At 44.7% G+C, this 27453-nt stretch overlaps 1 protein-coding gene across 1 annotated transcript in view; it reads right to left on the reverse strand.

Moving 5' to 3' along the window:
• Positions 1-24492, reverse strand: part of ZNF385B (zinc finger protein 385B) — a 223200-nt gene extending 198708 nt beyond the window's left edge. Inside the window, exon 1 of the mRNA XM_054971935.1 lies at positions 24195-24492. Within this exon, the coding sequence (XP_054827910.1) occupies positions 24195-24492 (298 nt within the window). The remainder of the gene's footprint in view (positions 1-24194) is intronic.
• Between the last annotated feature and the right edge of the window lie 2961 nt (positions 24493-27453).

Genomic DNA, 27453 nt, shown 5'->3' on the forward strand with positions numbered 1-27453 from the left:
ACACATCTGAACGTGCATGCCCCTGGAAGCAAAGCATGGAGGAGAGATGTACATTTGAATGAGCAATGCAACTTATGATACTTTTTTACAGTTAGGCTGGAGTTGGCCAGAGGCACCAGAAAGGGAGGAAACCGAGAACGTCTGAGCCAGGTGAGTAAGAGCTGTGCTGAGCATCTTGTTACATATCACCATGTCAATCACCAAAAATAAGAGCCTTCTTTAAAAAGGAGGTCTAATTTATCTCGACAATTTCTGCATAAACCATACTAGCAGAAAGTGAACCCTTTATAGATGGACATTTTATCCAGTGTTTAAAAGTCTAGGTTCAAGATAGACATTTTGAAAAGTATTTACTTACAAAAACATTAGCACGTTTTTACAGGGTTTAGCTTCTAGTTCATTCTTCCTCTCCCCTTCAGCTTGTATCATCCCCATATATATAACATGCTGATTCAAGAACCTTATCCCAGTTCTTCAGCAACAACTCATAACAGAAACTTGATTCTCAACGAAGAATCCGCAGTGGAAACGAAGAAGGATTCCTGGCGACATCCAAGGAAGAGGATAAAATAACTCAAAAGTCACTATGTTAAAGGGTGAAAATTATCAAAACCAAAAGCCCTAGTCAAAGGTCACCAGATTGGCCTGAATCCATCACAACCTATCCCTTCTTTTTTGCAAATATGTTAAAGCCTGGACTTGGCTAGTCTTTGGTGTGACCCAAAGGGCTCTTGGCCCTTCCCTCTTAGCCTCTAGCTTTCTGTGAACTGTCCCGGTATGACCCTAATACAAAGACCCCAATAGTGCTGAATCTCTAACTCCATCCTTCCCAGTTCACTGAGCTGGAGGCCTAAGTCATCCCAATATGCCTTTGTTCTGCCCATTCTCATTTGCTTCTGAATATGAAAGTGCAGTAGGACCAAAGCTCGTCATTCTGTTTATAATTCAACCAGCCCCCAAATGGTTTTTTGCTATGTACAAGGCCATCCTCTGATAGAGAAGATGCTCGTGGGGAATAAAGTGCAATAGACTGAATCATTAGCCAATAAAACCACAGTGAAGAAACTTGGTCTATTCTTGTGCCATTACACTTGTTGACATATTGACTGCAGCCAAAATCTATAAAGTTAACTTCAGGCAAGTCAATGATTTTTACTTGGGAGCTGACCTTCAATCAATTTATAGTTTCTCGGATCTATTTCTTGTATATACAGATCACTACCCAGGGAAATTCATTAAGCCAAGCACTCAGGGGAACTAACACTTAAAGGAGAGAGGACACCTCCAAAAATGGAATCGCACATGAAAATTGAAGTCATGCTCTTTGTTACAAATACTCAATATAAAAACACCACTTGCGCTCTGCCATCAAAATAATATCAGTACCAATATCCAGGATAAAAAAGCTGTTCAATGTACAGAAGGTTGCTTGTATATGAAATACTGGGTTTGGAAAACATAAGTGCCACAACATAAGCTGATTCTATTTAACTACAGTCTGGTATTTCATACTAAAAATATATCCGCTATTGAGCATTACACAAGAAGATCCTTGTGTGCAGGGGTCATTTTGCAGAAAAAGAACTGCAGGAACTCATTAGCATCTCATTAGCATAATTCATTAGCATAAGCCACACCCCTTGCCATCGCCAGAAGTGTGCCATTGGCATAACTGATTTGTATATGCCACACCCCCTGACATCACTGGGGGAGACTTTATCACCCTCCAGAGTGCCCTTTTTCTCCCTCCAGAGGAATACAGATATGTATTCCTAGGGCCCTTCTGGAAGATGACAATCAACAGAGAACAATCAAAAGATGACAAAAAATAACCTCAGAGGAAAAGAGTCACTACATAGTGTAGTACACACTAAGGAACAACCCTGTCCGTGCAGTGGCAAAGATCAAACTGAGGGAGAGGTCCCTTCAATGGGCTTAGACTGCAGTAACTCTGCTTAAAATTGCACTGTAAGTCACTTAACTCTACAATCCTCTCTAAGTGGCCACCTTGTGCACTTGCTAGGCCAGCACAGAGCTTTCTAACACAGTTCAGACCTCAACTGCATCTCCTGGGCAACTCAAGAAGGAAAATGGCACGCTAGGCAGATAACCAAAGCAGTAGAGCTAAGCCTCAGATGAAATGAATTCGAGATCTGTGGATATTTGTATTCATGATCTGTGGATTGATTTTTATCTCTCTCTATACCACCCCCACTCTCTCACTCCCTCCAGTCCACATACACACACACTTTCTCTCTCTCCCTCTACTCCCCCCCTCTCTCTCCCCCTCCAGTCCACACTCTCTCTCACACACACTCAGGAGTCAAAAATGAAAATAAACCAAATGAAATCAAAGCAGCGTACCCTCCTTTAGAAAGCCAGCCCCAGCAGCCCGGCTTACAGGCACTCACTCACTCACTCACTCACTCACTCACTCACTCACTCACTCACTCAGAGTTACGAATGAAAATAAAGCAAGTGAAATCAAACCAGGTTACCCTGCTTTACACCAGCAGCCCAGCTTGCAGGCAGTCACTCACTCACTCAGGAGTCACGAATGAAAGTAAAGCAAGTGAAATCAAAGCAGCTTTCCCTCCTTCACACTAGCAGCCCGACTTGCAGGCAGTCACTCACTCACTCAAGAGTCACGAATGAAACTAAAGCAAGTGAAATCAAAGCAGCTTGCCCTCCTTTACACCAGCAGCCCGACTTGCAGGCAGGCAGGCAGGCAGGCAGGCAGGCAGTCTCTCTCTCTCTCTCTCTCTCTCTCACTCACTCACTCAGGAGTCACGAATGAAAGTAAAGCAAGTGAAATCAAAGCATCTTACCCTCCTTTACAAAGATAGCCCCAGCAGCCTGGCTGCTGCCTCCGCTTCCTGCTACTAAAGAGATGGGCAGCAGGGAGGCAGCATTGAGGAAAAGGAATGACGTGGGCAGGGCCAAAACCCACGTGATCTCTTTTCAGAGCTACCGGAATGCCGTTCCGGCACGTTCCCCCTCCAAATGAGCCCTGCTTGTGTGACAAACACATCATGAATACACACACCCAAAACACTGCTGGACATTGCTTCCCTCCCCCACATCGCCCAGCTTTGCAATTGGGAAATAATGTTTATGTGTTTCAACATACTTATGACATTCAACATACTTATGACACTCTGGAATGGCACCCATATGAGAGCTCTACATGATAACTGCCACATGAGACTCAATAAAGTTGTGGCCTTCTTTACCTCCAGCACTGTGTCTGTGTGTTTTTTGTCGCCGTGCCCCCTCCCCACTCTCCTCCCCCACTTAGCACTCGCCTGCAAACATGCAATGACTTACACCACAGGCTCTGTTTATAGTTTTGTTATGCAATGGATTGACATTGCTATTCAACATGGGACCTCCAAAGGGCATCCTTAGAGTGGATAATCTCAATGAATGGAAGAAGTTTGAAAATACTCTCTCCATCTTGAAAAGAGTGTGGCATTCTATTCAATTCTACCAAACTTAAAGAACATGCTAGGCTCATCTTTGGTGGCAGAAGTTGTCCTGGTTAGAGAGGTATCATTCAGTGTCTTTCAAAGTCACTTGGCCCAAAGATATCTTTGGGCCAAGTGACTTGGGATAAGGCTGAATGAAATATTGACTAAATTATCAAAAGCATATTTGCCCTCAACAGTTGACAGTTTATTTTTAAAGCACTTGATGTGTAATAAAGTTGTTGTTTCCAAGTTTGGTTAACTCTTCATTAAAGAAGTCCAACTCATAAACTGGCAACAGCAGAAAAACAATGTATCCCCAGGTAATTATTTTGAAATAATGCTGGAAGAAGATTGCATTGATGGGAACGATCCCTTTTCTTGTGGCTCTAATTAGTATTTTGCTCTTTCAGTTTTTTAAAAAAAATGTTATCTCCAACAGACACCTTAGCAGAAGCTATCAGCTTTGACAGAAGACCAAAATCCTGGCAGTGAACCATAAATTGACCATTTCCATAAAAAGAACTGCTAAATGAGAAACCATGTGCTGGGTATAAAACTAATTTCATGCTTTCAAAAGCACACAGTGGCTTCTAGCAAGATAGTGGCCCTGGGACTTGCAAAGACAGATTGGCTAATGCAAACAGGGCCGCTCCTGCCTAGCCATGCTTTACATGTACTGTCAAGCAAATGGAAATTCTTGAATCTTCTGCCATACAAACATATTCTTATCTATCACGCTGTGGTTTGAAGCCATAAAAACAACTGCTTCATGAATTTATTTACTTGGGAAAAGAGGCAGGAGGGTAGGTGCATTTCTCATGAAAGATCTGCAAAGTTACCAATACTAAACCGATTTTTGTCAACAGAAGAGCTACTTTATAATAACTGCTTGAGCCATTCTCTTCTTTTAGGGCACTACCCACCAGATCTAAACACACAAGTAAAGCCACATGCCCCTCAAGCAACAAGATTTATTACATGATTTTCACACTGTTAATGCCCGGCTAGAACTTTTTAGATACAACTTAATTCTCTGCCGGACTGATTTGAAGCATTAGGAGTTGCCAATATGAACTTCACAGATTAGTCTCAGCCATATATTTATGCCTTAAATAAAATTTTGCAGCACTTAAAATGTCATATTTAATTAAAGCATGGTTAGACAGCAGTGACAGTAATTTTATGCCTCTCATAGAACAAGTTGTCACTGCAAATGAATTACCGACGGTTGTCCTGCACCTGATGGGTCACGCTGTTTAATACCAACAAAGTCAAACTCTTTACAGTCCCAGTCCGCAGACTGAATTGCTTTTATTTTATTAGTCTCAGGTCGTGTTCACCATTCATCTCCTCCTTTTTTCCCAAGACAAGCTTTCTACAAGCAGGATTTAATACACACAGATTGCTTTCTGACCACTATCATAGCGATGCACAGTCTCGTTGATTAATGCCCACTAAGTCGTATCATATCAATAACTGCATTCTAATCTATGGAAATGCATGACACCTGCCTCCTGGAACACAGATAAGCAGCAGAAAGGAAATCCCAACACATGTTTTTATAAAGTTATGTTTAAAATGGATAATAATTTAACTACCTAATCTGTGTCTCTCAAGTTTCTTTCCACCTTCCTGTTGACATAACGAACACACAAAACGCCCCTTCGACAGAAGAATGCCAAACATGTGAGATTGTATAGGATCGTAACTCAAAGCAAATCTACAATGCTTATTAATAAAAATCTTGCTCACCTCTGCTAGATAGTCCACTCCACATTACTGCAGTATTAAATATCCAGCTTAAAAACAAAACCAGGTTAGGAATACCAAACTTCCAGTATGCGGCCAGTAAGAGAGATGAGGTGGATGCTATAGAGACTCGGCTCTCCGGTCTTGATTATCTGTGTGACAGTAAACTGCTATACCGGTGCAGCTTCCAACCTTCCCCAATGCTGGCTTATTTGCACTGCTCATTGAAAATCCTTCACACGCTGGCCGTGTTTTAGGGAAGGACAAGCACACTGAGTCATTTTTAAAGAAAACAGAGCAATTTGAGTTCTACACATTTGTTCATACTGAAAAACACACACATTCAGTACAGCCAAGGGTAGAAAGTCTTCAAGGTGGATTTATGCTGACAAATAGGGAACCTTTTAAGCATTCTTTATCAACACAGTGAATCAACCTGCTGCGATTGAATTCACAAAAAGACAGATAATTATGAAATGGCTTGACAGATATAGCTCCGAAACCATGCAGAATGAAGAATCGTCTCCTCAAAATGTATCAGTGCTAAAATTAGCTCCGGGTTTTCCACAGTGATAAAGGAGCATCCGTTGCCAATATGTTGGTGGAGGGTTATTATGGAAGGATGTTTTAAGAAGTGAAAATAGTGACATATTGACTGAGCTTTTCTGCTTACAAAAAAATGCACAACACATGTTCAGAAGAGAAGGAGCATCATTTATATGCTGTCCTAGAATAGACAAGAAAGACAGAAAACCTTTTCTCAAGTAACAGAAATCCATATGGTAAACATTAGAGTCATAGCCATACATTACTGATTTTTCCCATTTAGACCATCAGGGGCTCACTGGCGACCCATCCATTCCACTTAGTGATCTACTTTGTTCTATTGCTCTCTTGCTGTTTTCAAATCAACATACATCCCGACTTCAGGCTACTAGTGTTTGCCTCTAGGAATCATAGTAAAGAGTCCAGTACCACGTTTAAGACTAACCAACTTTTTTATTTTTATTATTTTTGTTTTTGTTGTTGTTGTTATTTACATTTCTAACCCGCCCTTCCTGCAAGCGGGCTCAGGGCGAGGTACAACAATTATAAAAATACAATATAAAACAACAATTCACATCATAATCAGTACTTATATAACATTTAACCATCCCAAGATAGGGTCAACTCTTCACCCAGCTGGGATCAGGAGGGAAGCAGGTGGCAATGCCTGGCCCCTGCATTCACCCATCTGGGATCAGGAGTGGAGAAGGTGGCAATGCCCGCCCCCCGCATTCACCCATCTGGGATCAGGAGTGGAGAAGGTGGCAATGCCCGCCCCTCGCATTCACCCATCTGGGATCAGGAGTGGAGAAGGTGGCAACGCCTGTCCCCCCCCCCCCCGCATTCAACCATATGGGATCAGGAGTGGAGAAGGTGGCAATGCCCGCCCCCCGCATTCACCCATCTGGGATCAGGAGTGGAGAAGGTGGCAATGCCTGCCCCCCCCCCGCATTCACCCATCTGGGATCAGGAGTGGAGAAGGTGGCAATGCCTGCCCCCCCCGCATTCACCCATCTGGGATCAGGAGTGGAGAAGGTGGCAATGCCCGCCCCCAACATTCACCCAGCTGGGATCAGGAACAGAGCAGGTGGCAAAAGCATAAGCTTTTGAGAACCACAGCTCTCTTCGTCAGATGCATCTGACAAAGAGAGCTGTGGTTCTCAAAAGCTTATGCTTCAATAAAGTTGGTTAGTCTTTAAGGTGCTACTGGACTCTACTATTTTGCAACTACAGACTAACATGGCTAACTCCTCTGGATCTAGGAATCATGGCACTCATCCATTTTCTCTTTCGGAAAACCATCCTCATTTCCTCCTGCTCCTTTCAGAACCATGGCTCTTCTTTCAAGAATGTCACATGCCACAACCTCTTCCTTTTGGTCTTTCCAGCTCCAGACATTTCCATGGACACAAGAATATCAACCCACACCGTGAAATTTTGTCTCCCTCCTGAAGAGCCTGGAATGCCCCTCTTACAGGAGAGGGGATTTCTGGAGGATCTTTGGCCTGAAATCGGATTTCAGGGGGAATTTCAAACTGACGTGGAAGGCAGAAAAATTGTGCTGTGTTTGGCAGAAATCTGTGCCCCCATTGGAACGTTGGTCTGGATCCAACCCTTTGGCTTTGTCCAAATTTGTCCCTCCCACAATACTGGCAATGGTGCTGCCTTAGGCATCTGTTGTTATCTGGTCATTTTCCTTCTTATTCATTTAATATTGAGTCTCTCAGGACTCCCTCGGGAGTCTTGGTCCATTATTATTCACACTCTCTCCTTAGATAACCTTGTTATATTTCACCCTCATCCTAGTCCACAGTTTCAGAAAAATGCAGGAAAAAACCAAGCTAGACCTCTCCACCTTAAACCTCCCCATCTCCCTTCAGGCCAGCATCTCTGCTGATCTGTCCAATATATCCTCTTAGATGACTCATCACCACCTCAAACTCAACATGTCCTAAACTGAACTACTTATCCTTCCTCCAAGTCTTCCTTTCTTTCCTAATCGCTTCCTGTATCAATTGGCAGCACCCCTATTCACCCTATTGACCAGATGTGCCGCTTCGGCTTTATCTTTGATTACTCTCTTTCTCCCTTGATCCTGTATTCAGTTAGTTACTAAGTCATGCTGCTTCTCCGGAACTTTGCAAAAGCACACACAAAAGTAAAACAAAAACCACCCAAGTCTCCCACTACTCTCTAAAACTGTGGCTCGTTTTCCCACCTTAACCATCACATGTTTTCCACCATGATCCTTTATATCCCAAACTCCACAGTCCAATCATTTACTGTTCCTATTGCTCACGCCATGTCCTTCTGGCTTCCTAATCCTTTCAGTATACAGTCCTTATATTTTGAGAATTTCCAGTTGTAACCAAGTTACATTAGATTGTGTTCACTCATATTCTTCCCACCATCACTATCTTCTCTCCCATCCTCTTCCTGGATGTTTTCTCCCCATTTTCTATTTTCAATTGCAAGCTCTTGTTTACACTATGGCAGTGATGGCGAACCTTTTTGAGCCCTAGTGCCCAAACTGCAACACAAAACCAACTTATTTATTTCAAAGTGCCAGCACTGCAATTAAACCTGAATACTGAGGTTTTAGTTAAGAAAAAACAACTCATACAGTTGTCCCAACTAATTAACATCTCTCTCTCTCTCTCTCTCTCTCTCTCTCTCTCTCACTCACTCACTCACTCACTCAGGAGCCACGAATGAAAGTAAAGCAAGTTAAATCAAAGCAGTTTGCCCTTCTTTAGACCAGCAGCCCTGCTTGCAAGCACTCTCTCTCTTTCTCTCGCTCAAGAGCCACGACTGAAAGTAAAGCAAGTTAAATCAAAACAGCTTACTCTTCTTTAGAAAGCCAGTCCCAGCAGCCCAGCTGCTGCCCCCGCTTCCTGCTGCTAAAGAGACGGGCAGCAGGGAGGCAGCCTTGAGGAAAAGGAATCACATGGGCAGGGCCAAAACCCATGTGATCTCTGCTCAGAGCTACTGGAGCACCGTTCCAGGCATTCCCCCTCCAAATGAGCCCTGGACCTAGTGATCGGTGACTTGGCTCGCGTGCCCACAGAGAGGGCTCTGCGTGTCATAGGTTTGCCATCACTGTACTATGATAATCTATAAAGTGCCACATAGCTATCTAAATCACAATTTGGCCACCATTGAATTTACACACACAAGAGCGGAAGATCACAATGCATCTCTTCTCCAAAGCAAATGCCACTTTCGGTGACTCCCTGGAAATCTTCCCTCATCTTTAATTTCATGTTCAGCCCACTCTACTCGCTAATACTTACAGTAGGTAGCGACACAGAGAGTAAGCAACAAAAACATTCAAACCATATCTTCCACAAAATGAGCTGCTCAAGAGAGCAACGCTTTTTATCTCTAGCCATAAAACTTTTAAAAAAAAATCTTATGTCACTTCCAGGAAAGAAGAGAGAAAGTTACAAGAAGGGAATTCCAAAGCAAAGGATGTGGCCAGAGTGAGAGTAGTTTTCCTAAGGGCCAAACAAGACAAGATGTTATTTCATGGGATGCGTCTCAGTTCCCTGATACATATACTCAGTATCTCAGTAGCAGCGCAGGAGTTTCTGCATGGCATGTTCCGCGCCCTGGCTTCCTGTCACCATTATTTCCCACCAACCCCTCTGTGCCACTGGAGGGATTTTTCAGAGATTTTCCCCATAATTGGTAGTTCGGTAGGGATACATTAAGGAAAAAAACCCTCTGAAAAAGCCTTCCGGTGGCACAGGGAGGATCTGGTGGCAGGCGATGGGGCGGGGGAAACGGCGCAGATTTGGGTGCAGCTTGGCAAGATCTGCACTTTCCATCCATGCTGCATCCATCCCACTTTGATTGCCGTCATTTTAAAAATGTTGTCCTAAAGCAGGTTTAGGAAGGATTAGAGCAGTGCTGGGGAAAAGCTGGAAGGGAAAGCTCCTGGACTATTTTAATGATTTTAAAAAAATTATTCTTGATTTTACATTTTTGTGGTTTTAATGTATTTTTTAATGTTGTTAGCCACCCTGAGTGGGGAGGGCGGGGTATCAATCGAATAAAATAAATAAATAAATAAAATAATGATGCAGTGTGGAAGCTGAGGAGGAAAACCTAGGTGATGGGCTACCTATACTGATGGGCTACCAGTAGCCCCACAATGGGGCCAACAGGGCCCCACAAATCCATTTCTGGTAGGGAAAACAGTGTCAGGGAAAGGTTGAAGCCTGTTCCAACCCTGTGCTGGGGTCCCAATCTGGGGTCCTGTGCTCTTGGGAAATGAGTTCCCAACAGCATGGTATGTGGTTGATGGTTTAAAAGTCAGGTCAGGAAACCCAGTCCCAACACCAAGAAATCATCCTGTCTAGTTTGGCCCTAAATTCCTTGCCATATTAGACTCATTGCAAGAGACTGCAAATTGCTGACCACAGAAAATATAGAGGGACACAAGAAAGGATACAGCATCGAAGGGCAAAGTGCCCAGGACAACTAGGACAAAAGTGCAAGTACTTAAAAGCTGTTGAATATCATCTTACCCCTGCTGTGGCCATTTCTAGAAAGAGGCAGCCATGGTTTGATAACAAAATGAAAACAAAGAACACTGTTTGGACGGGATGTAAAGTGCAGTACTACACTCTTCATTAAGGTTGTCAAATGTCTTGATCCAAAGACTTCATCCCTTGAAAACATGGTAACGAGGGAGTCTTTTCAATAGTAACACCTTTGCTGCAGTTCTCCTCTTTTGATATACTTACCAGGCCGAGTTCCCAGAATGGCATTCAGAAAGCTGGCAAAGGCCTTTTTTTTAAAAAAGGAAGGTCTTTAGAAAGTGATAAAGAGAGTAAACCGTATGCGTTCTTTTTAGCAGCATGTCATATTAGTTTTAATCCTCATCATTTCCAGGACTGGTTTTTAGGACACATTGTGCTGTTACTGTTGTGAGTTACCCCAAGGGGCCTGATTCCAATTCAGATATAACAAAAACTATAACCACAATACAACTTGCTCCTGCATGTAAAACCCTGAAATAAATACTAAAGGCTCCAACTTTAGTATTCTATAACTAGGCTTCTATAACAGCATTCCTTTTAAACAAAAGGCTTCTAATTCACACACAGTAGCTGACCATATTCTTCAAATTATTGAGACCACAACAACATACCACCTTCCATAAATAACACACTGCTGACTGGCATTCATTCCTATTTCCTACAGCAGATGTGTCTGCTGTGTTCACAGCAGCTGGACGACGCATTTTAGAGAATTGGGTCCAAACATACCTCTCATCTACGAAAAGGCCAGTACGTCCACCTTGTAGCAGAAGCACAAAGTAGCTGATGTCCTGTGATGTCTCTGTTTCTCCTGTCCTCCATCCCTGGATCAGTTTTGCACTTAAACCTTTTTTTTAGTAAAGCAATAAATTAACAGATTGGCGGATAAGCATATATGCAGCATCGCAAAGAACCCCCCCACACACACACACACAGAAAGGCAACCCATTTAAAGTATGGAAGGGAAGGGACTCATAGCTAGAGGTGGGCACGATCCAAAAAAAATTAACGATAAACTGATCGTGGGTCGGCGCTGGCGATGATCCCGAATTAACGATCCACACCGATCATCTCCCGTTTCCGATCTGTGGATCGTGGAAGCCAAAGCAGGCCACGCTGCTATTCTCAGTTATGTGGGAAGGTGGGTGGTGCTGGTGGAGACGGCGATGAGCTGCCTCCCCACAGGGGGTGGGGGGTCTGGCTGCATGCCAGCGGCACCCCCCATGTGCCTGCCCGCCAGGCCAAAAAGGAGCGCGCTGGTATTCCCGGTGCAGGCCGGAAGGTGTGTGCTGGTGGCGGCAGAACACCCCCTTCCCCCTCCCTCCCTTGGGTGTCTTCTCCCAGCTGGTGACTGCTTTGCTGCTCCGTGGTTGGAAGGAAGCCCTGCTGATCAAGGAAATCTGGGCTTCCATTCGGGTTTCCAGGGCGACAGAAGGAGGGCAAAGATAGCTCAGGCATTCCCCTGGCTCCGTTGCCAGGGGAATAGATTGCTGGCGCCTGAGTGTCTGGATCCCCAATCCGAGCCCGATAACCCCAATCCGGGCCCCTCCTGATTGCTGGATCGTTGGCCGTGGATGATTACGATCCACCGGGTCGCGATCGCCATTATCATGGGGTTTTTTCGATCGTAATGCAGATCTCTAGAGTCATGGCTAAGCCCCATTCGAGGTCTTTTCCACACCAGTATTTTAGTGTTAACCTGCAGCTAGGTTTTCCTCCTCAGCTTCCACACTGCATCATTATTTATTTATTTATTTTATTCGATTGATACCCCGCCCGCCCCACTCAGGGTGGCTAACAACATTAAAAAATACATTAAAACCACAAAAATGTAAAATCAAGAATAATTTTTTTTTAAATCATTAAAATAGTCCAGGAGCTTTCCCTTCCAGCTTTTCCCCAGCACTGCTCTAATCCTTCCTAAACCTGCTTTAGGACAACATTTTTAAAATGACGGCAATCAAAGTGGGATGGATGCAGCATGGATGGAAAGTGCAGATCTTGCCAAGCTGCACCCAAATCTGCGCCGTTTCCCCCGCCCCATCGCCTGCCACCAGATCCTCCCTGTGCCACCGGAAGGCTTTTTCAGAGGGTTTTTTTCCTTAATGTATCCCTACCGAACTACCAATTATGGGGAAAATCTCTGAAAAATCCCTCCAGTGGCACAGAGGGGTTGGTGGGAAATAATGGTGACAGGAAGCCAGGGCGCGGAACATGCCATGCAGAAACTCCTGCGCTGCTACTGAGATACTGAGTATATGTATCAGGGAACTGAGACGCATCCCATGAAATAACATCTTGTCTTGTTTGGCCCTTAGGAAAACTACTCTCACTCTGGCCACATCCTTTGCTTTGGAATTCCCTTCTTGTAACTTTCTCTCTTCTTTCCTGGAAGTGACATAAGATTTTTTTTTTTAAGTTTTATCGCTAGAGATAAAAAGCGTTGCTCTCTTGAGCAGCTCATTTTGTGGATGATATGGTTTGAATGTTTTTGTTGCTTACTCTCTGTGTCGCTACCTACTGTAAGTATTAGCGAGTAGAGTGGGCTAAACATGAAATCAAAGATGAGGGAAGATTTCCAGGGAGTCACCGAAAGTGGCATTTGCTTTGGAGAAGAGATGCATTGTGATCTTCCGCTCTTGTGTGTGTAAATTCAATGGTGGCCAAATTGTGATTTAGATAGCTATGTGGCACTTTATAGATTACCATAGTGCAGCGATGGCGAACCTATGGCACACAGAGCCCTCTCTGTGGGCACGCGAGCCAAGTCACTGATCGCTAGGTCCAGGGCTCATTTGGAGGGGGAACGCCTGGAACAGCATTCCAGTAGCTCTGAGCAGAGATCACATGGGTTTTGGCCCTGCCCACGTGATTCCTTTTCCTCAAGGCTGCCTCCCTGCTGCCCGTCTCTTTAGCAGCAGGAAGCGGAGGCAGCAGCTGGGCTGCTGGGACTGGCTTTCTAAAGAAGAGTAAGCTGCTTTGATTTAACTTGCTTTACTGTCAGTCGTGGCTCTTGAGCGAGTGAGAGAGAGAGAGAGAGAAAGAGAGAGAGTGTGCCTGCAAGCAGGGCTGCTGGTCTAGAGAAGGGCAAACTGCTTTGATTTAACTTGCTTTACTGTCAGTCGTGGCTCTTGAGCGAGTGAGAGAGAGAGAGAGAAAGAGAGAGAGTGTGCCTGCAAGCAGGGCTGCTGGTCTAGAGAAGGGCAAACTGCTTTGATTTAACTTGCTTTACTTTCAGTCGTGGCTCATGAGTGAGTGAGTGAGTGAGTGAGTGAGAGAGAGAGAGAGAGAGAGAGATGTTAATTAGTTGGGACAACTGTATGAGTTGTTTTTTCTTAACTTACCACATCTACCAAGCATCTATATTGACCCTTATGTATAAGTACGTGAGTGACCCATACATTTCTCTAAACCAATGTTTTCGTTGTCATCACACCTCAATCACTGTACCTGGCAATTAGTCGCTTCTGTGGGGTTTTTTTTAAAGAAGCATTTGCCAGCTGTTTAAATAAGCAATTGCAATAAACTAGCAAAGCCTTGGGACTTATTGCTATCCGTTCCACATCTGGAGATGGCAACAGACAAAATGTATTTGAGAATCCCAGCCTTTCTTGCTGGACTCTTAACATGTGAAAATTATTCAGGATCCCCTGCAACAGCAGCTGTGCAATCATGCCTTTACTAATCAAGAGACAGACGGAGTTTATTTCATGAAGAATAAAATATGTACTGTAGCTTATCAGAGAAATACACATTTTTTTAAAAAATGCCAAATAATTTACATAGCTATGAGTTGTTTTGCAGTACAGATGTTTTTTTAAACAAAAAATCAAACCCAAACTTTTTTTTAGTTCATTACAAATGGTAATTATGTAACTGAACCGTTTTAATCATCTAACATCACAAAAACAGATTTTATAGGTAAGCGCAACTATACTAGCAACAGGGCAATTATTGGCTGTTCTGATAAATAAAACATGAAATAAGAGTTCTACCATTTGCTTCTAAATTGCTAGAGAATGTTGATGATGAGGTGGGTAACATTTCACATTTCTTAAGGGGAGAGAGGACTTTGCTACGCTGATATTCAAAAACGCTACAGTAGAACTGGCAGGAGGGGGCAGGGGGCTTCTTTAGCAAAAAATGGAAATAAGTCTAATTTTCCAAGCAATTATGCTTAAATATACATAGAAGGTGGAAAGAGGCAGAAAAAGCAGCACAACTTGATAATGGCTTTATCCAGGATATTGTCAGCTAATCTACCGTTTAGCTGCACAGTTTTATTAGTAAGTATATCTTGAACAGTATTTTCACACCTGGAGTTCAGAACTGAATATATTTTTAAAAGCCTTATACACAGCTAGGGTTGCCAGGTCCCCTGATGGGGGCAGGGGATCCCCCACTCCCAGTCTCTGCCCCGCACTGCCACTCACCTAGCTGGCAGGAGGAAAAGGCCTGGGGAATATGCCTGGGAGGGAAAAAAACCTCCTGGGCCAGTCCTGAAGTGATGTCATCATGCCTGGTGGCAGTAGGGTTCCCATGTGCCCCGCTGGTAGCGGGCAGAATCTTGGGGGTTTGTCCCCATGCCTGCGGAGGTTGCCCAACACCAGCAGGCATCCCAGGAACACACTCCATGCGTGCACTCCTAACAAGCGCAACGACGTTATCATCTTACCAAACGGACAGAATCGGCCCCGCACGGAGCGTGGGAGTGCTCCCGCAGCCAGAATGATGACATCACTTCCATGCTGCTGGCATGAGGGGCCAGTTCCCTCCACCTCCCGGCAGGAGGGTATAGGGACCTGGCAACCCGAGGTGGCAGGCATGCTCCCGTACTTTACAGGAGCCCAAATTGGGGGCATGCCTGCTGCGAGGTGCGCTGATGTCACTCCAGAAGCGATGTCATTATGTCTACCAGCAACGTGCACACACTTCACACGGACAACGAAAACACCCCATAGTAAGTGCAAGTTCCTTACCCCCCACCCCCCATTCCTGCTGGGAGGGTAAGGGGACCTGGCAATGCTATACACAGCAGAGGCACTCCACCTGCAATGGAGAACCCCACTAACTACATGGAAACCCATTCATTCCCATGACTCTGGAATGCAGAATATTTTATTTGGCTTGTTTGAAAGTAAGCACAGCCAACTTCCACAGAATACACAAAAAGACTCTACTTTCAAAAGTTCCAGAACTTTGTCTGTGCCCCATACTACTAGAACCCTGCAGCTTTCCATACTTCCCCAAATTGCCTACAGAAATCTCTTGTTTTTGCTTCCTGTTTGATCATTCAGTTGCAGATACTGCAATGCAGCCCTCACTTCCTACTAAATTACGCTAATTCTGCCAAAAGTAAAGTTGATATATGATGGGCTAACAACATCACTTTTGGGGGGAGGAGGGTTGTGTGTACAGAGGTGACATGCCAGTGTCCAATCTCTACCACTCAAGCATTGCTTTTAATTTACCTGCACCCAGGGCTTTTTTTCTGGGAAAAGAGGCGGTGGAACTCAGTGGGCTGCCCTCGGAGAAAATGGTCACATGGCTGGTGGCCCCGCCCCCTGATCTCCAGACAGAGGGCGGTGCTGAGGGCACGCTAAACTCCCCTCTGCCTGGAGATCAGGGGGCGGGGCCACCAGCCATGTGACCATTTTCAAGAGGTTCCGGAACTCCGTTCCACCGTGTTCCAGCTGAAAAAAAGCCCTGCCTGCACCGTTGCAAGAGCTATCTTGATTCTCCTTGTCAGCTCTGCAGTATCTTGGCCTACTTTAGACTCATATATTTTGCTCCGTTAGTTCGTGAAACATATCAGAATTTGGCTATGTATAGTTAATAACTGTCTGTTTTATCTCATCATATAGCTTTGGGCTGTTGATTCTTTAACCTATGAGTAAACTCCTATATATCTGAAAATTTCTGGTAATGCCAGTGACAGAAGGCTGTAAATGGGGGTGGGGGAGAAGGCATTGAGCTCATAAAACTGGCCATATGAGGAATGATTACCTCCGTCTTGTCCAAATAGTTATTAAGGGAGGAGCAGGAAAGAGGCCTATTCCTTAGGTTAGCCAGCTAATGCTGTGGAAGAGACTACAGCCTGACCTCCTTTGAATGCTTACAGCACCATCTTGTGGAAGTAGGCTGTGCCTACATTCACACAAGCCAAATAAGAAGTGAGAGCTACAGATAAAAAAAGTAATTTCTACAAAATTTACTAGAAGTCCAGTGATAGTTTAAAGGACAAACAAAATTTATTCCAGTGTAAACTAATTCAATGAGAGCAGTTCACTAATTTCCCCCTTTCTGTATTTACATTTTCTTCTCTCGTTTCCTCCTTTTTTAGTCTCTCCTATCGACGTTTTATAATAACAATGTGCTTGTACACCACTCTTCTAGACAGGTAAGTGCATGCTCGGAGTGGTGAACAAAGCCAGTGTTATTATTATCCCCACAATGCAACTGGGGAGCTGGGGGTGAGAGGAGTGGCTTACCCAAGGCCACCTGCTGAACTCATGGCAGTAGTCGAACCAGCAGAGGACTGATTTGCAACCCAATCACTTAACCACTATGCTACAGCTTGTTAAAAAGTTCTGGAGAACTCAAAAACTTGAGACTGTTTTGTGTCATTTTAATTACACTTAATAAAAGGTATTATATAGGCATGTTGTTCTGGATTACTCTGGTCAGACCAGATTCTGATACAGGCATGCACTTAAGAAGCCCTGAGCGTCCAATTGTTTTCCTACATCAAATTATTTAACTCCTGGCCAGAGATACACCACAGATAATGTCATTGGTTTGTTACTGGGTATAGTACACAAGTAATACAATTATGGAGTCTCTGCTTCCTTTTTATTCCTGTATTATTACAACATACCTATGCGGACTGGGCCCAGCATACCTTCAGGACCGCCTCTCCCCATATGTTCCCCGGAGGTCGCTTTGATCAGCCACTAAGAACTTGCTGATGGTCCCTGGCCCCAGGGAGGTCCGCCTGGCCTCTACCAGAGCCAGGGCCTTTTCAGTTCTGGCTCCAACCTGGTTGAATTCTCTGTCTGAGGAAACTAGGGCCCGGCAGGATTTGTTATCTTTCCACCGGGCCTGCAAGACGGAGATGTTCCACCAGGCATTTGGTGGGGGCTAGGCTAGGCTGTCCTCTCACCGGCCATACCACTGAAGACCTTCCACCACCCATGCAGGAAAATGCTGTATTTTAATATTTTATACCCGCCAATTGTAATTGTTTTGATGTTTTAATGTTTTTATAATGTTTATTACTGTTTTAAACTGTTGTTAAACCACCCTGAGCCCATCTGACGGGGAGGGCAGTCTAGAAATGTGATTAAATAAATAAATAAATACCTACTTAAAGGTAAAGGTAGTCCCCTGTGCAAGCACTGAGTCATTACTGACCCATGGGGGGACGTCACATTACGACGTTTTCTGGGCAGACTTTGTTACGGGGTGGTTTGCCATTGCCTTCCCCAGTCATCTACACTTTACCCCCAGGAAACTGGGTACTCATTTCACCGACCTCGGAAGGATGGAAGGCTGAGTCAACCTTGAGCCTACTTAGTATACTTAACAACAACTCAATTAACAAAAAAATCTTACCATTCATGATAACAAATACAAAGACCATTAAGGAGAGCAATTACATGAATCCAAAAGGTATCTTACGCAACAATAAGGTCACAGGCAAGGAGCCTCTTCCACGAAGAAGCTCTCTATCGGATTAGCTTGTCATACTTATAGAGTTTCGGAACCTTTTCTTAACGATAGCTGATTCCGACACTCAAATTCTTGGCTAACTTATTATATGATTTTTGGCTAACTTATTATATGATTTCATGCACCAAACATATTTGAAGCATCTTCTTGATACATATAACCATAGCTAGTTCATTCTTGCTTCCTTTTGTGTTAACAAAGTCTATGTAGAAGTAGTGATTACATGTTTCTCATACGTCTTATTTATTTATTTATTTATTTATTTATTTGATTTATACCCCACCCTCCCCACAGATGGGCTCAGGGCGGCTAACAACATTTAAAAAACACATTAAAAGTCACAAAAACAAAATCAATAATAATTTTTAAAAAGTCACTAAAATAGCCCAGGAGCAGGCTATTTAAATATTGGGAGTCCATATACGGGCATAGCAGATGGCCAAGGGCAGCCCCAGAAGAAGTGGTGGTCTTAGATGGAAGGAGGAGGACACCCGCTGGCACTCAGCCGAAGGCCTGGCGGAACATCTCCATTTTACAGGCCCTGTGAAACTGTAACAGGGCCCACAGGGCCCGGATCTCCAATGAAAGAGTGTTTGAACAGGCTGGGGCCAGGGCAAAAAAAGCCCTGGCCCTGGTCGAGGCCAGATGGATGTCCTTCGAGCCAGGGACCACCAGGAGTTGCTAGTCTGCAGAGCGCAAGATCCTGCAGGGGACGTAATGGAAGAGGTGGTCCCGCAGGTATGCAGGTCCCAGTCCGTGAAGGGCTTTAAACACCAAGGTTAACACCTTGAACTGGATCTGGAACTCCACTGGGAGCCAGTGCAGCTGGCACAGGATGAATGTGCGCTCGGATTGGCGTTCCAGTAAGGACGCGTGCCGCTGCATTCTGGACCAGCTGTAACTTCCGGGTCAGGCCCAAGGGCAGCCCAGCATAGTTGCAGTAGTCTAGCCTGGAGGTGACCGTTGCATGGATTATTGTGGCCAGGTCCTGGGGTGAAAGATAGGGCGCCAGTTGCCTGGCCTGTCAAAGATGAAAAAAGGCAAAGGTCGTGACCTGAGCCTCCACTGAAAGTGTGGCTTTCTTAGCTGTGAGCTCTGAATATCTTTTGGCTCTCCACTACTATATCTATAATATTGCCAGCTTCTATGAAGTTAGACGTTCCTGCCGTTCTCAGATACTACTTGTATCTGGGCCTTGGTGCACTGCGTGCATTAGTAAGAGTTAGATGGCTCTTCCAAACTACACATGGCAATTCAACAGTATAACTGCATCATTTCATGCCCCTCTTCAAGGTTGTTCTATTCTAGGCCTCTAGACTCCCTTTGTGGCTTGCCTAGTTATAACCCCGTTTAGTCTAGTTATAACCCCGTTTAGTCTAGTTATAACTAGACTAACCCCGTTTCTGTGTGCAAAGATATTCTGAATTATTTGCTTGGTCATATCCATCAAGTATGTTTGACACCCTTGGTCTAGATCATACACTGTTTTAATTTGCACTATTTTCCTAAATGTTCTTTTACTTCAACCACTGTTACAGAATTTATTTAATAAAATAAACTTTCCCCCTCCCTCTGCCTGTGACCTTCACACTATGAACTAAACCACACAGCAGAGCACGCCTCAACTGAACATGCCAGAGGGGATGGGAAGGAGTGAGGCAGCCAGTTAAACCACAGATGTCAGGCCTTCCGCTAGAGTGGGAGACCTTCCGGCCATTCTCTTTAATGCCCAATAGTCCTTTGGGCACAAGCAGGAGAAATGGCGGCGGGTGTGTGTGTGACTGGTGTGCTGGCATCATACTGGTGCACCATCACTTTTGGTTTAAACCAGAAGCGACAAGGAAAGCACTGGCATTTATCAAAGACTCTATGATAAAACCATAGAGTTTGCAAAATGCCAGAGCATCCCTGGCAGCACACCGACATCACTTCCAAACGCACATGAATGATGTCAGTGTGCTGATGACAACGTCAGCAAGGCAATGTTGTGATGTCTCACACACACACACACACCCCAGGAAGTTAAGTGTCCCACTGGTTATTAAGTGAGACCTGAAAAACCTAATTAAAGTTCCCTGCTCCAGGGGGAATGAGGAGCTGTGAGGGCTCCTTGGAAGGGACTCCCTTTCCACAAAAAAACCCCAAAGGGCCTGTACTTTCTCATGATACCAAGTGAAATGGTCCTTCTGGTATTCAGACTCCAGCTCATGAAGGGATCATCCAGGGCTCATTTGGAGGGGGAATGCACCGGAGCACTGTTCCGGCAGTTACCCCCAAAGGTCACTGTCAGTGAGAGCAGAAACGGCCCGGATCGGGGCCGAAACAGCCCGGATCAGGTCGGTGCCAGGTGGGGGAACCCTCCCCTGCCTGGCACCTACCTGATCCCAGCCGTTTCGGCCTTGATCCAGGCCCAAACGGGCCCAAAATGGCCATTTGGAGCCAATTTCAGCCTGGATCGGGACCGAAATGGCCCAGATCAGGTCAGTGCCGGGTGGGGGAACCTTCCACTGCCCAGCACCTACCTGATCTGGGCCGCTTTGGCCCCAATCCAGGCCCAAAAGGGTTCCCCTGCCTGGCACTGACCTGGTCCCACCCGTTTTGGCCCTGATCCAGGCCCAAACGGTCCAAAACGGCCATTTTCAGCCATTTTGGGTTCGTTTGGGCCTGGATTGGGGCCAAAATGGCCCTGATCAGGCCACTGCCAGTTGGGGGAACACTCCCCTGTCTAACAGCAGCCAAATCCTGACCATTTCGGGCCCGATCAAATCAATTATGCTAATGGCACACTTCCGGTGATGGCAAGGGGTGTGGCATATGCTAATGAGTTCCTGCAGCTCTTTTTCTACGAAATGACCAGTCTACCTCAGTTTAATTCTTTTCATATACAGCTTAGCTTGCCAGAGATATAATCTTCAAGTGGCCAAAGGCTACTTAACTCAAACCCAACAAAGCCAAAGATGGTGGCCGGAGGGGTACAGACAGAATTTAGGGGTCATTTTTTTGAAGCAACTATGAAGGGGGGCAAGTCTGTGAAGGGTAGAAGGGGCGAATGTTTCATAGCTATGAAAACAAATAAGATCCCTGCTATTGAGATTTTAAATCTGTCACTTCATTAATACTGTTTCTTTAGCGGCAGAAGCTGTTCAAAAGCAGCTGCCTCTGTCTCCTCCAGATAGCATTCCTTAAACGTAGCCTACACTTCTCCATTTGTCTGAGCATATGAAAGGATGATGGATATTACTTTTATAAAAGGTGACCTCCAGAGGATTACACTTTAAAAAGAAAATAGGATCCAAGTATATTTTGCATCTTCATGAAAAGAGATACTTTTTTCTCATTTTATAACAAAGACAAAAGGAGACGAGAATAAACTGAATAATATTAGACTTTTAATATTTTCACACTCTCAGTAGGCCCAGAGCATTATCAGATTCATTGTAATTTAACTCTTCAATATTTGCTTCCAAAGTTGGAAGAAGGCATCCTCAAAAGATGGGAGGACAGCTACAGCGAAGTATCTATTTCCGTTTGACTCTTCTGGCAATGAAACAAACTTTTTATGATAATACCTTGCATATTCTGTCCCGCCTGGGGGAAGAGACTGCATAGTGAGTGATTGCCCCAGAGTCTAGAGCAGGGTCCACAACATGGTGCCCACAGGCACTATGGCATCCATTGATATCTTTCCTGGAGCTAGGGTTCCCAGGTGCCTGCCAGTGGCAGGCAAACTCCCAGGGATTTGCCCCATCGCCCGGCAATCACCCAGCAATCGGTGGGAGCTAGCAAGCCCCCTAGAGGTTGCCCACCACTGGCAGGCACCTAGGGAACACGTGCCATGCACGCGCTTCCTGGGGGGGTGCGGCTAGATCACTTGCAGAAGTGATGTTATCATGCCACCTGTGGGAGCATTCCCGGGGTTTGTTTGGAGCTGAACTGGCCCTGTGTGGAGCGTGGGAGCACTCACACAGCTGGCGCAATGACATCACTTCTGGAAGTGATGTCAACACATCTGCCCCGGGACACGCAAAGTAAAACCTCGTGCCAGATGTGGGGTAAGTGCTGAGAAGCCTACCCTCCCAGTGGGAGGGGAGAGGGACCTGCCAACCCTACCTGGAGCCTATCAAGTGTTCTTAGAAAGTGAGCCATGCCACGTGGGACTCTTGCCCAGCAGAGCTTCTGATTGTCCAATGGAGATGTGATTGGCTGTTCAGATTAAAATAATGTTGTTTCAGCAGTAGCTGCCACCATTGTTGGTTTTATTCTCACTCCTATTTCCTAGTGTATTCTCCCCTGCACTTAGGCTTCCTCTGGGTGTTGTGCTCTGCTTTCCTATGGCACTCATTTTGGGGTTGCATCCCCACACTGTGTCAGAATTCCAAAAGTGCCCAAGGGCTGAAAAACGACGGAGACTCCTGATCTAGGGCCAAGTTGCAGTGGATCAGTTGTTGTCACATATTTTTGCTGTTATAACCTCCTGCTTGGAGCAGCAATATCCTGGCATTTTGTCTCTATGCCTCCTGCCTTGCAGTGACTCCTCCTCACCACTGAGGGCGCTGCGAGTCATGCCCTAGTTGCCTTAGAGAGTAGAGCTGTGCAGCTGCAGCTAGGCCTGGTGGATTCAGGTGATTCTTGGCAACACAGGCCAGTTTATCCCCAGGACTTTTATCTCAGGCAATGAAGATGAGGGTTGTCGTTCCACTTTGACGGTACTATGTATTGAAACTCGGGAGAGAAGGAAAAGATTTGTATGCAGTTAAATAGGAGCACCATTTTGATACAGTGAGCTGTGTCAGAAGGACCAAAAATCATATCTATGCCACTACTGTGATACCCATGAAGTTAACTCATTAAGTTAATTCTCCTGCCTTCAGGCTCACAAGTCTAAATGGAAAGCTGAAACATTCCTGGTGCCTAAATTGCAACCTCAATACAATGGTGATACTGGAGTAGTAAGGATCCTGGCCAATCAACAGACAGGATATTTTCATATAGTAATCACAAGCATAGTTCTGAACCAAGCTAGGGTTGCCAACTTCCAGGTAGAGCCTGGAGATTTCCTGGAATTACCACTGATTCCCACACTATAGAGCTCAGTTACCCTGGAGAAGACGGCTGCTTTGGAAAGTGGATTCTGTGGCATCTCTTCCTCACTGAAGTCCCTCAGGCTCCACCCCCAAAATCTGCAGAAATTTCCCAACCCAGAGTTGGCAACTCTGAACCAAGCCCTGAGAAAAACAATAAACAGTTATAAATCCATTTCCTTCTCATTGCTAAAATAATGAATTCATTTACATTCAACAGCACTAAATTTTCAGGATACACATAAAAAAAAGCTGAGAAGTTCACTTACTTTGTTAAACAGCAAAATTATAAGAAAAATTAATGATAGCCCCCGTACTGTTTCAGTATGCATTTACAAATTCCTGTGAATCAATGTTACGCAGTTAATTTTGAATAAAGATATTTAGATAATAGATAGATAATAGAATATTTTCTATTTCTAGCAAAATAGAAAAAGAGGCCCCTTGGAACATTCTTCCGTTCTTTGGCAAGCTGAAATACTAAGTGACGAGACCAGCAAAGCGAATACTAGTTCAAGCCATTTGTTTTGTTCAACTCCATCCCTCACTATCCTTATTCATCCCCAAAACAGCCTTCAGGTTCCTGTTCATGGTTTCCACAGCCTCCCTGGGATCTGCTGGAAATGTGAGATTGAGCTGTCATCCACTTATTGGGAACAATAGCCCAAATCTCCGGATGACCTCTCCCAGCAGCTTGAAAAGCAAAGGGGACAAGATAGAACCTTGTGGAACCCCACGGGCCAGAGGTCAAGGGGCAGAGCAGCAGTCCCCCAGCACCAGACTCTGAAACCTACCTTCAAGGTAGGACTGAAACCACCATAGAACAGTGTCTCCCAGTCCCAACCTCAAAAGGCAATCCAGATGGATCAAGGGGATCAAGAGCCACTGAGAGGTCCTGGAGAATTAAGACTTCTCCTGTCCATCTCCCAGCGTAGGTCATCTGCAAGGCCATTCAGTTCCATAACCAGGCCTGAAGCCAGTCTAAAATGGATCCAAATAATCCGCTTTATTCTTGGGGAAATGGGTTCTGGTCAATGTGCGTTAAGACCACAATAAAGAAAATCACATACCCGTGCTGGCGTTCATGAACAAAGTGCCCGAGGCTGTGCTCGTCGGTAGCTTCCCATTATTCAGCTGTTTTACTCTTTTTAGATGAGACTTTCCATTGTAGTGAACCTGAGCCTGTGCTGCTGAATTCAGTTGTATATTGCACACTTCACAAAAGGAAAAGACCTTTTTCTCTTTACTCAACAGATAGTCAGGTCTGTCGCTTCTCAATCCTTTTTCTTCAAAGTTCCGCAAAAATACTGATGGATTCATCATAATTCCATCTTCAAAGAGGTGGTGAAGATTTACTGGGCGCTTCATAACTAGAAAAGAAAGTAAATATAAAGTAAACATTAAATAATAAATATAAACTGATTGTATACAGCTCATGTACAACCAACTTCATCATTCTATTTGGTTTCCAAATTCTTTTCAAAGTAGTGCTAATTTTCTTGCCACATACAGTTAATAATATGATTTTTATTTTTTCTTGTTATCTAATTTGGTTGGGGGGTATATTTAATTGCTTAGCGTACGTCGTAACAGCATATTAAAAGAAATTAATAAATCATTTGTTTGCCCTCTCCAGTGTTTTTTCCATCTCTATATCAATCTCCCTCTATACAAATATAGATACACCAACTAGTTCGGCAACTGATCAATAAGATAATTGATCAGAAACTTTTTGAGTTACTAAAGGGGCAACCCTGCTGAAATTGGCCAGCAGGCATTCCTCACCCTCAACTGGCCTGGTTCGTGATGAACTTTAGTTTGTATTTCGGTTTGTGCCCACCTCTACTGATTATCCTTCAGTTTGCCTAGCAGTCCTAGAATTTCATCTCTTGGCACTTTGACTTGATTCTTCAAACACTCTTCCTGAAAACTGGTGTGGGATATGCCACACATTTTCCACAGTGAAAATAGAGGCACTTGGTTTATCATCTCCCCACCTTCCTTGAAGCAATCCTTTCAATTCCTTGGTAATCCAATTTCCTCCCTGGCTGGTGGCCCGCTCCAGCTGAAGAAATGTTTCTTTTAACATTTTTAGCAATCCACTCCTCAAATTCTTCTTGCTCACCATACTGTCAACCTACATTTATTTTGCCAGAACCTGTTCTCCTTTCTGCTCACCTCATGCAGGAAAATATTCCCCCTTTTGAATGGGCCCCTTTTGCCTTCCTTGACTTGGGTCCCTTGTACCACATGGCTTTTGTCCATGCAGGTCCCATGATCCACAGCATAGCCTTTTTAATAATGAAAAGGGGACTCTCTCCTTCAGTAAAAGAGATTCAAAGCAGTACATGTTTTGCTTCAAAGCTATTGTTTTTACTCAAGGACAAATACACATTAAAAGGCTTTTTGATGAATGGTTGATGATCGGTGGAAACTTCTCTGGAGATTTATGAAATTCTGAACAGCATTTTTCAAAAGCTCAAAATCTGTTCATTGTACAGAAATTGACTGAATATCTGGGAAGATTCTTTCCTCAATGAATTCTGAGCATTTGTTTATACAAACTTAATCAACTAAAACTTATGATTAATCGGCTAAGATTTTCCTGCAAAAACAGTCACTGAGAACCTGAGCAGCTCTTCTTTAGTCTGATGGACTTAACAATTAAGACTTTTAGTACACTTCTGAGGATAATTTTTCTTGTTGAGGTTTAGCACAAAGCACAGGTATACATGCACAAGTTTATAAGCCTGGGCATAACTGTCCCTTATCTTAAAACAATGCCAGAGTACCTTCACTAGAGAGAACACTAAGGTAGCACTCACTATCCTGTTATTATTAAGGTATATTTCCATAATGCATTTGTACAGCTGTGATCTTAATTACTGTGCATATCTTATTTTAATTATTAAAACATTTCATTATTTAAAACAGATTCCAAATCCATGTACTTCATGTTTCCAAAAGATGTGATGAACAATGACCCTTGTCTTTTACAACAGGTGATTTGGGGAATTATAAACATAAAGAAATTCAATATACTCTCATCAGGTTCTACCATGGGCGCCATGTTGCTGTACACTGGGTGCACCTGTCTTCGACTCTGGAAAGCCATCAGGGATGGTGCAGGACCTTGCCCCGTGGAAGGATGGGGGGTACACCTCACACTTGTCCCTCTCAATCCACTCGCAGGCCTGCTCAGCCTGGCTGACTCCCGGCTACTTCCTCCTGCCTCCAGCTTCCCAAAGCCTTCACCCTCCTTTCTTCCTCCTTGCCTGTCATTTTTTCCCTCCTTCTTCTCTCTCCCTCTTCCTCCTTCCATCTCTCGCCTAAACAACCTACCGTCCTCCTTCTCCCACATCCTGCTCCTAACTCACCATCCCACCTTGTGGGAGAACTTCCCTTATATCCCTTTTCCCATCCCCGGCTTCACCTGCCAACTACGCCCCCAGCCCCTCTAGCCAGAGCCCTGGCTGTCTTAGGTAGTTGCACCTGTTGTTGCTTTGCTGGCTGCTCTGAGCAACCATACCTACTACTCCTTTGCTGGCTGCCGGGCCTTCTCCCCAAGCAGCCCCACCTGCAGCTGCTTGTCTCCCAGTCTCACCTGGCTTTGGCTAATCCCCTCTAGCCTGCCTGCAGGTTGGGGCATGGCCCTGTGGTGCCTTGGCTGCCTTCCCTCTACTGCTGGTAAGGTTGCTGGCTGGTTTGCTGCTGGCTGGCTGTCCCTGCTTCCTGTGCCTTCTCCCTCTGGTCTGGTCCCCTCCTGGCTGTCCTCACTCTCCCTGCCTGGGCTCCCAGCCTCCCACTGGAGGTTGGGGCTAGCTGGCTTCCACCTGCCCCTTCTAACCCTCTGAGGCTTGGGTGCTTCTTTCCCTCCCTCGGGTGCTGGCAGGTTCTGGCCCTGGGTGTCTGTTGGGGCAGCTGGGCAGCTGTCTCCCGGCTGTCTCCTGTCCCCTCCTCCTGGCAAGTTCTGATGCTGCGCCTCAGACCCTGGACACCTCTAACTTACAAAGGAATAGCAGCACTATGTAAGGATAGTAACACAAAGCCTATGGGACACAAGATCTGGCTAGAGGAACAGCCACCATTTGGAATTTCTTTTTCTTTACATAGAAATACCCTCTAGTATACATGGGAAACAATAATACAGGATGTTAAGCTAATATGACCAAGTATAAGACACAGGGATGGATTCAGTTTAAGGATTTACTGATTTCAATTTCAACTTTAAAAAGTACTCCAAGCAAGGAAAAATAACAAGAAAAAACACATCACATCAGCTTTACAGGCTGTCTTTTTAGCTTTACAATCTAGTATTTAAAATAAAAC

The sequence above is a fragment of the Eublepharis macularius genome, chromosome 2, assembly GCF_028583425.1.
Source record: "Eublepharis macularius isolate TG4126 chromosome 2, MPM_Emac_v1.0, whole genome shotgun sequence".
Classification (NCBI taxonomy): domain Eukaryota; kingdom Metazoa; phylum Chordata; class Lepidosauria; order Squamata; family Eublepharidae; genus Eublepharis; species Eublepharis macularius.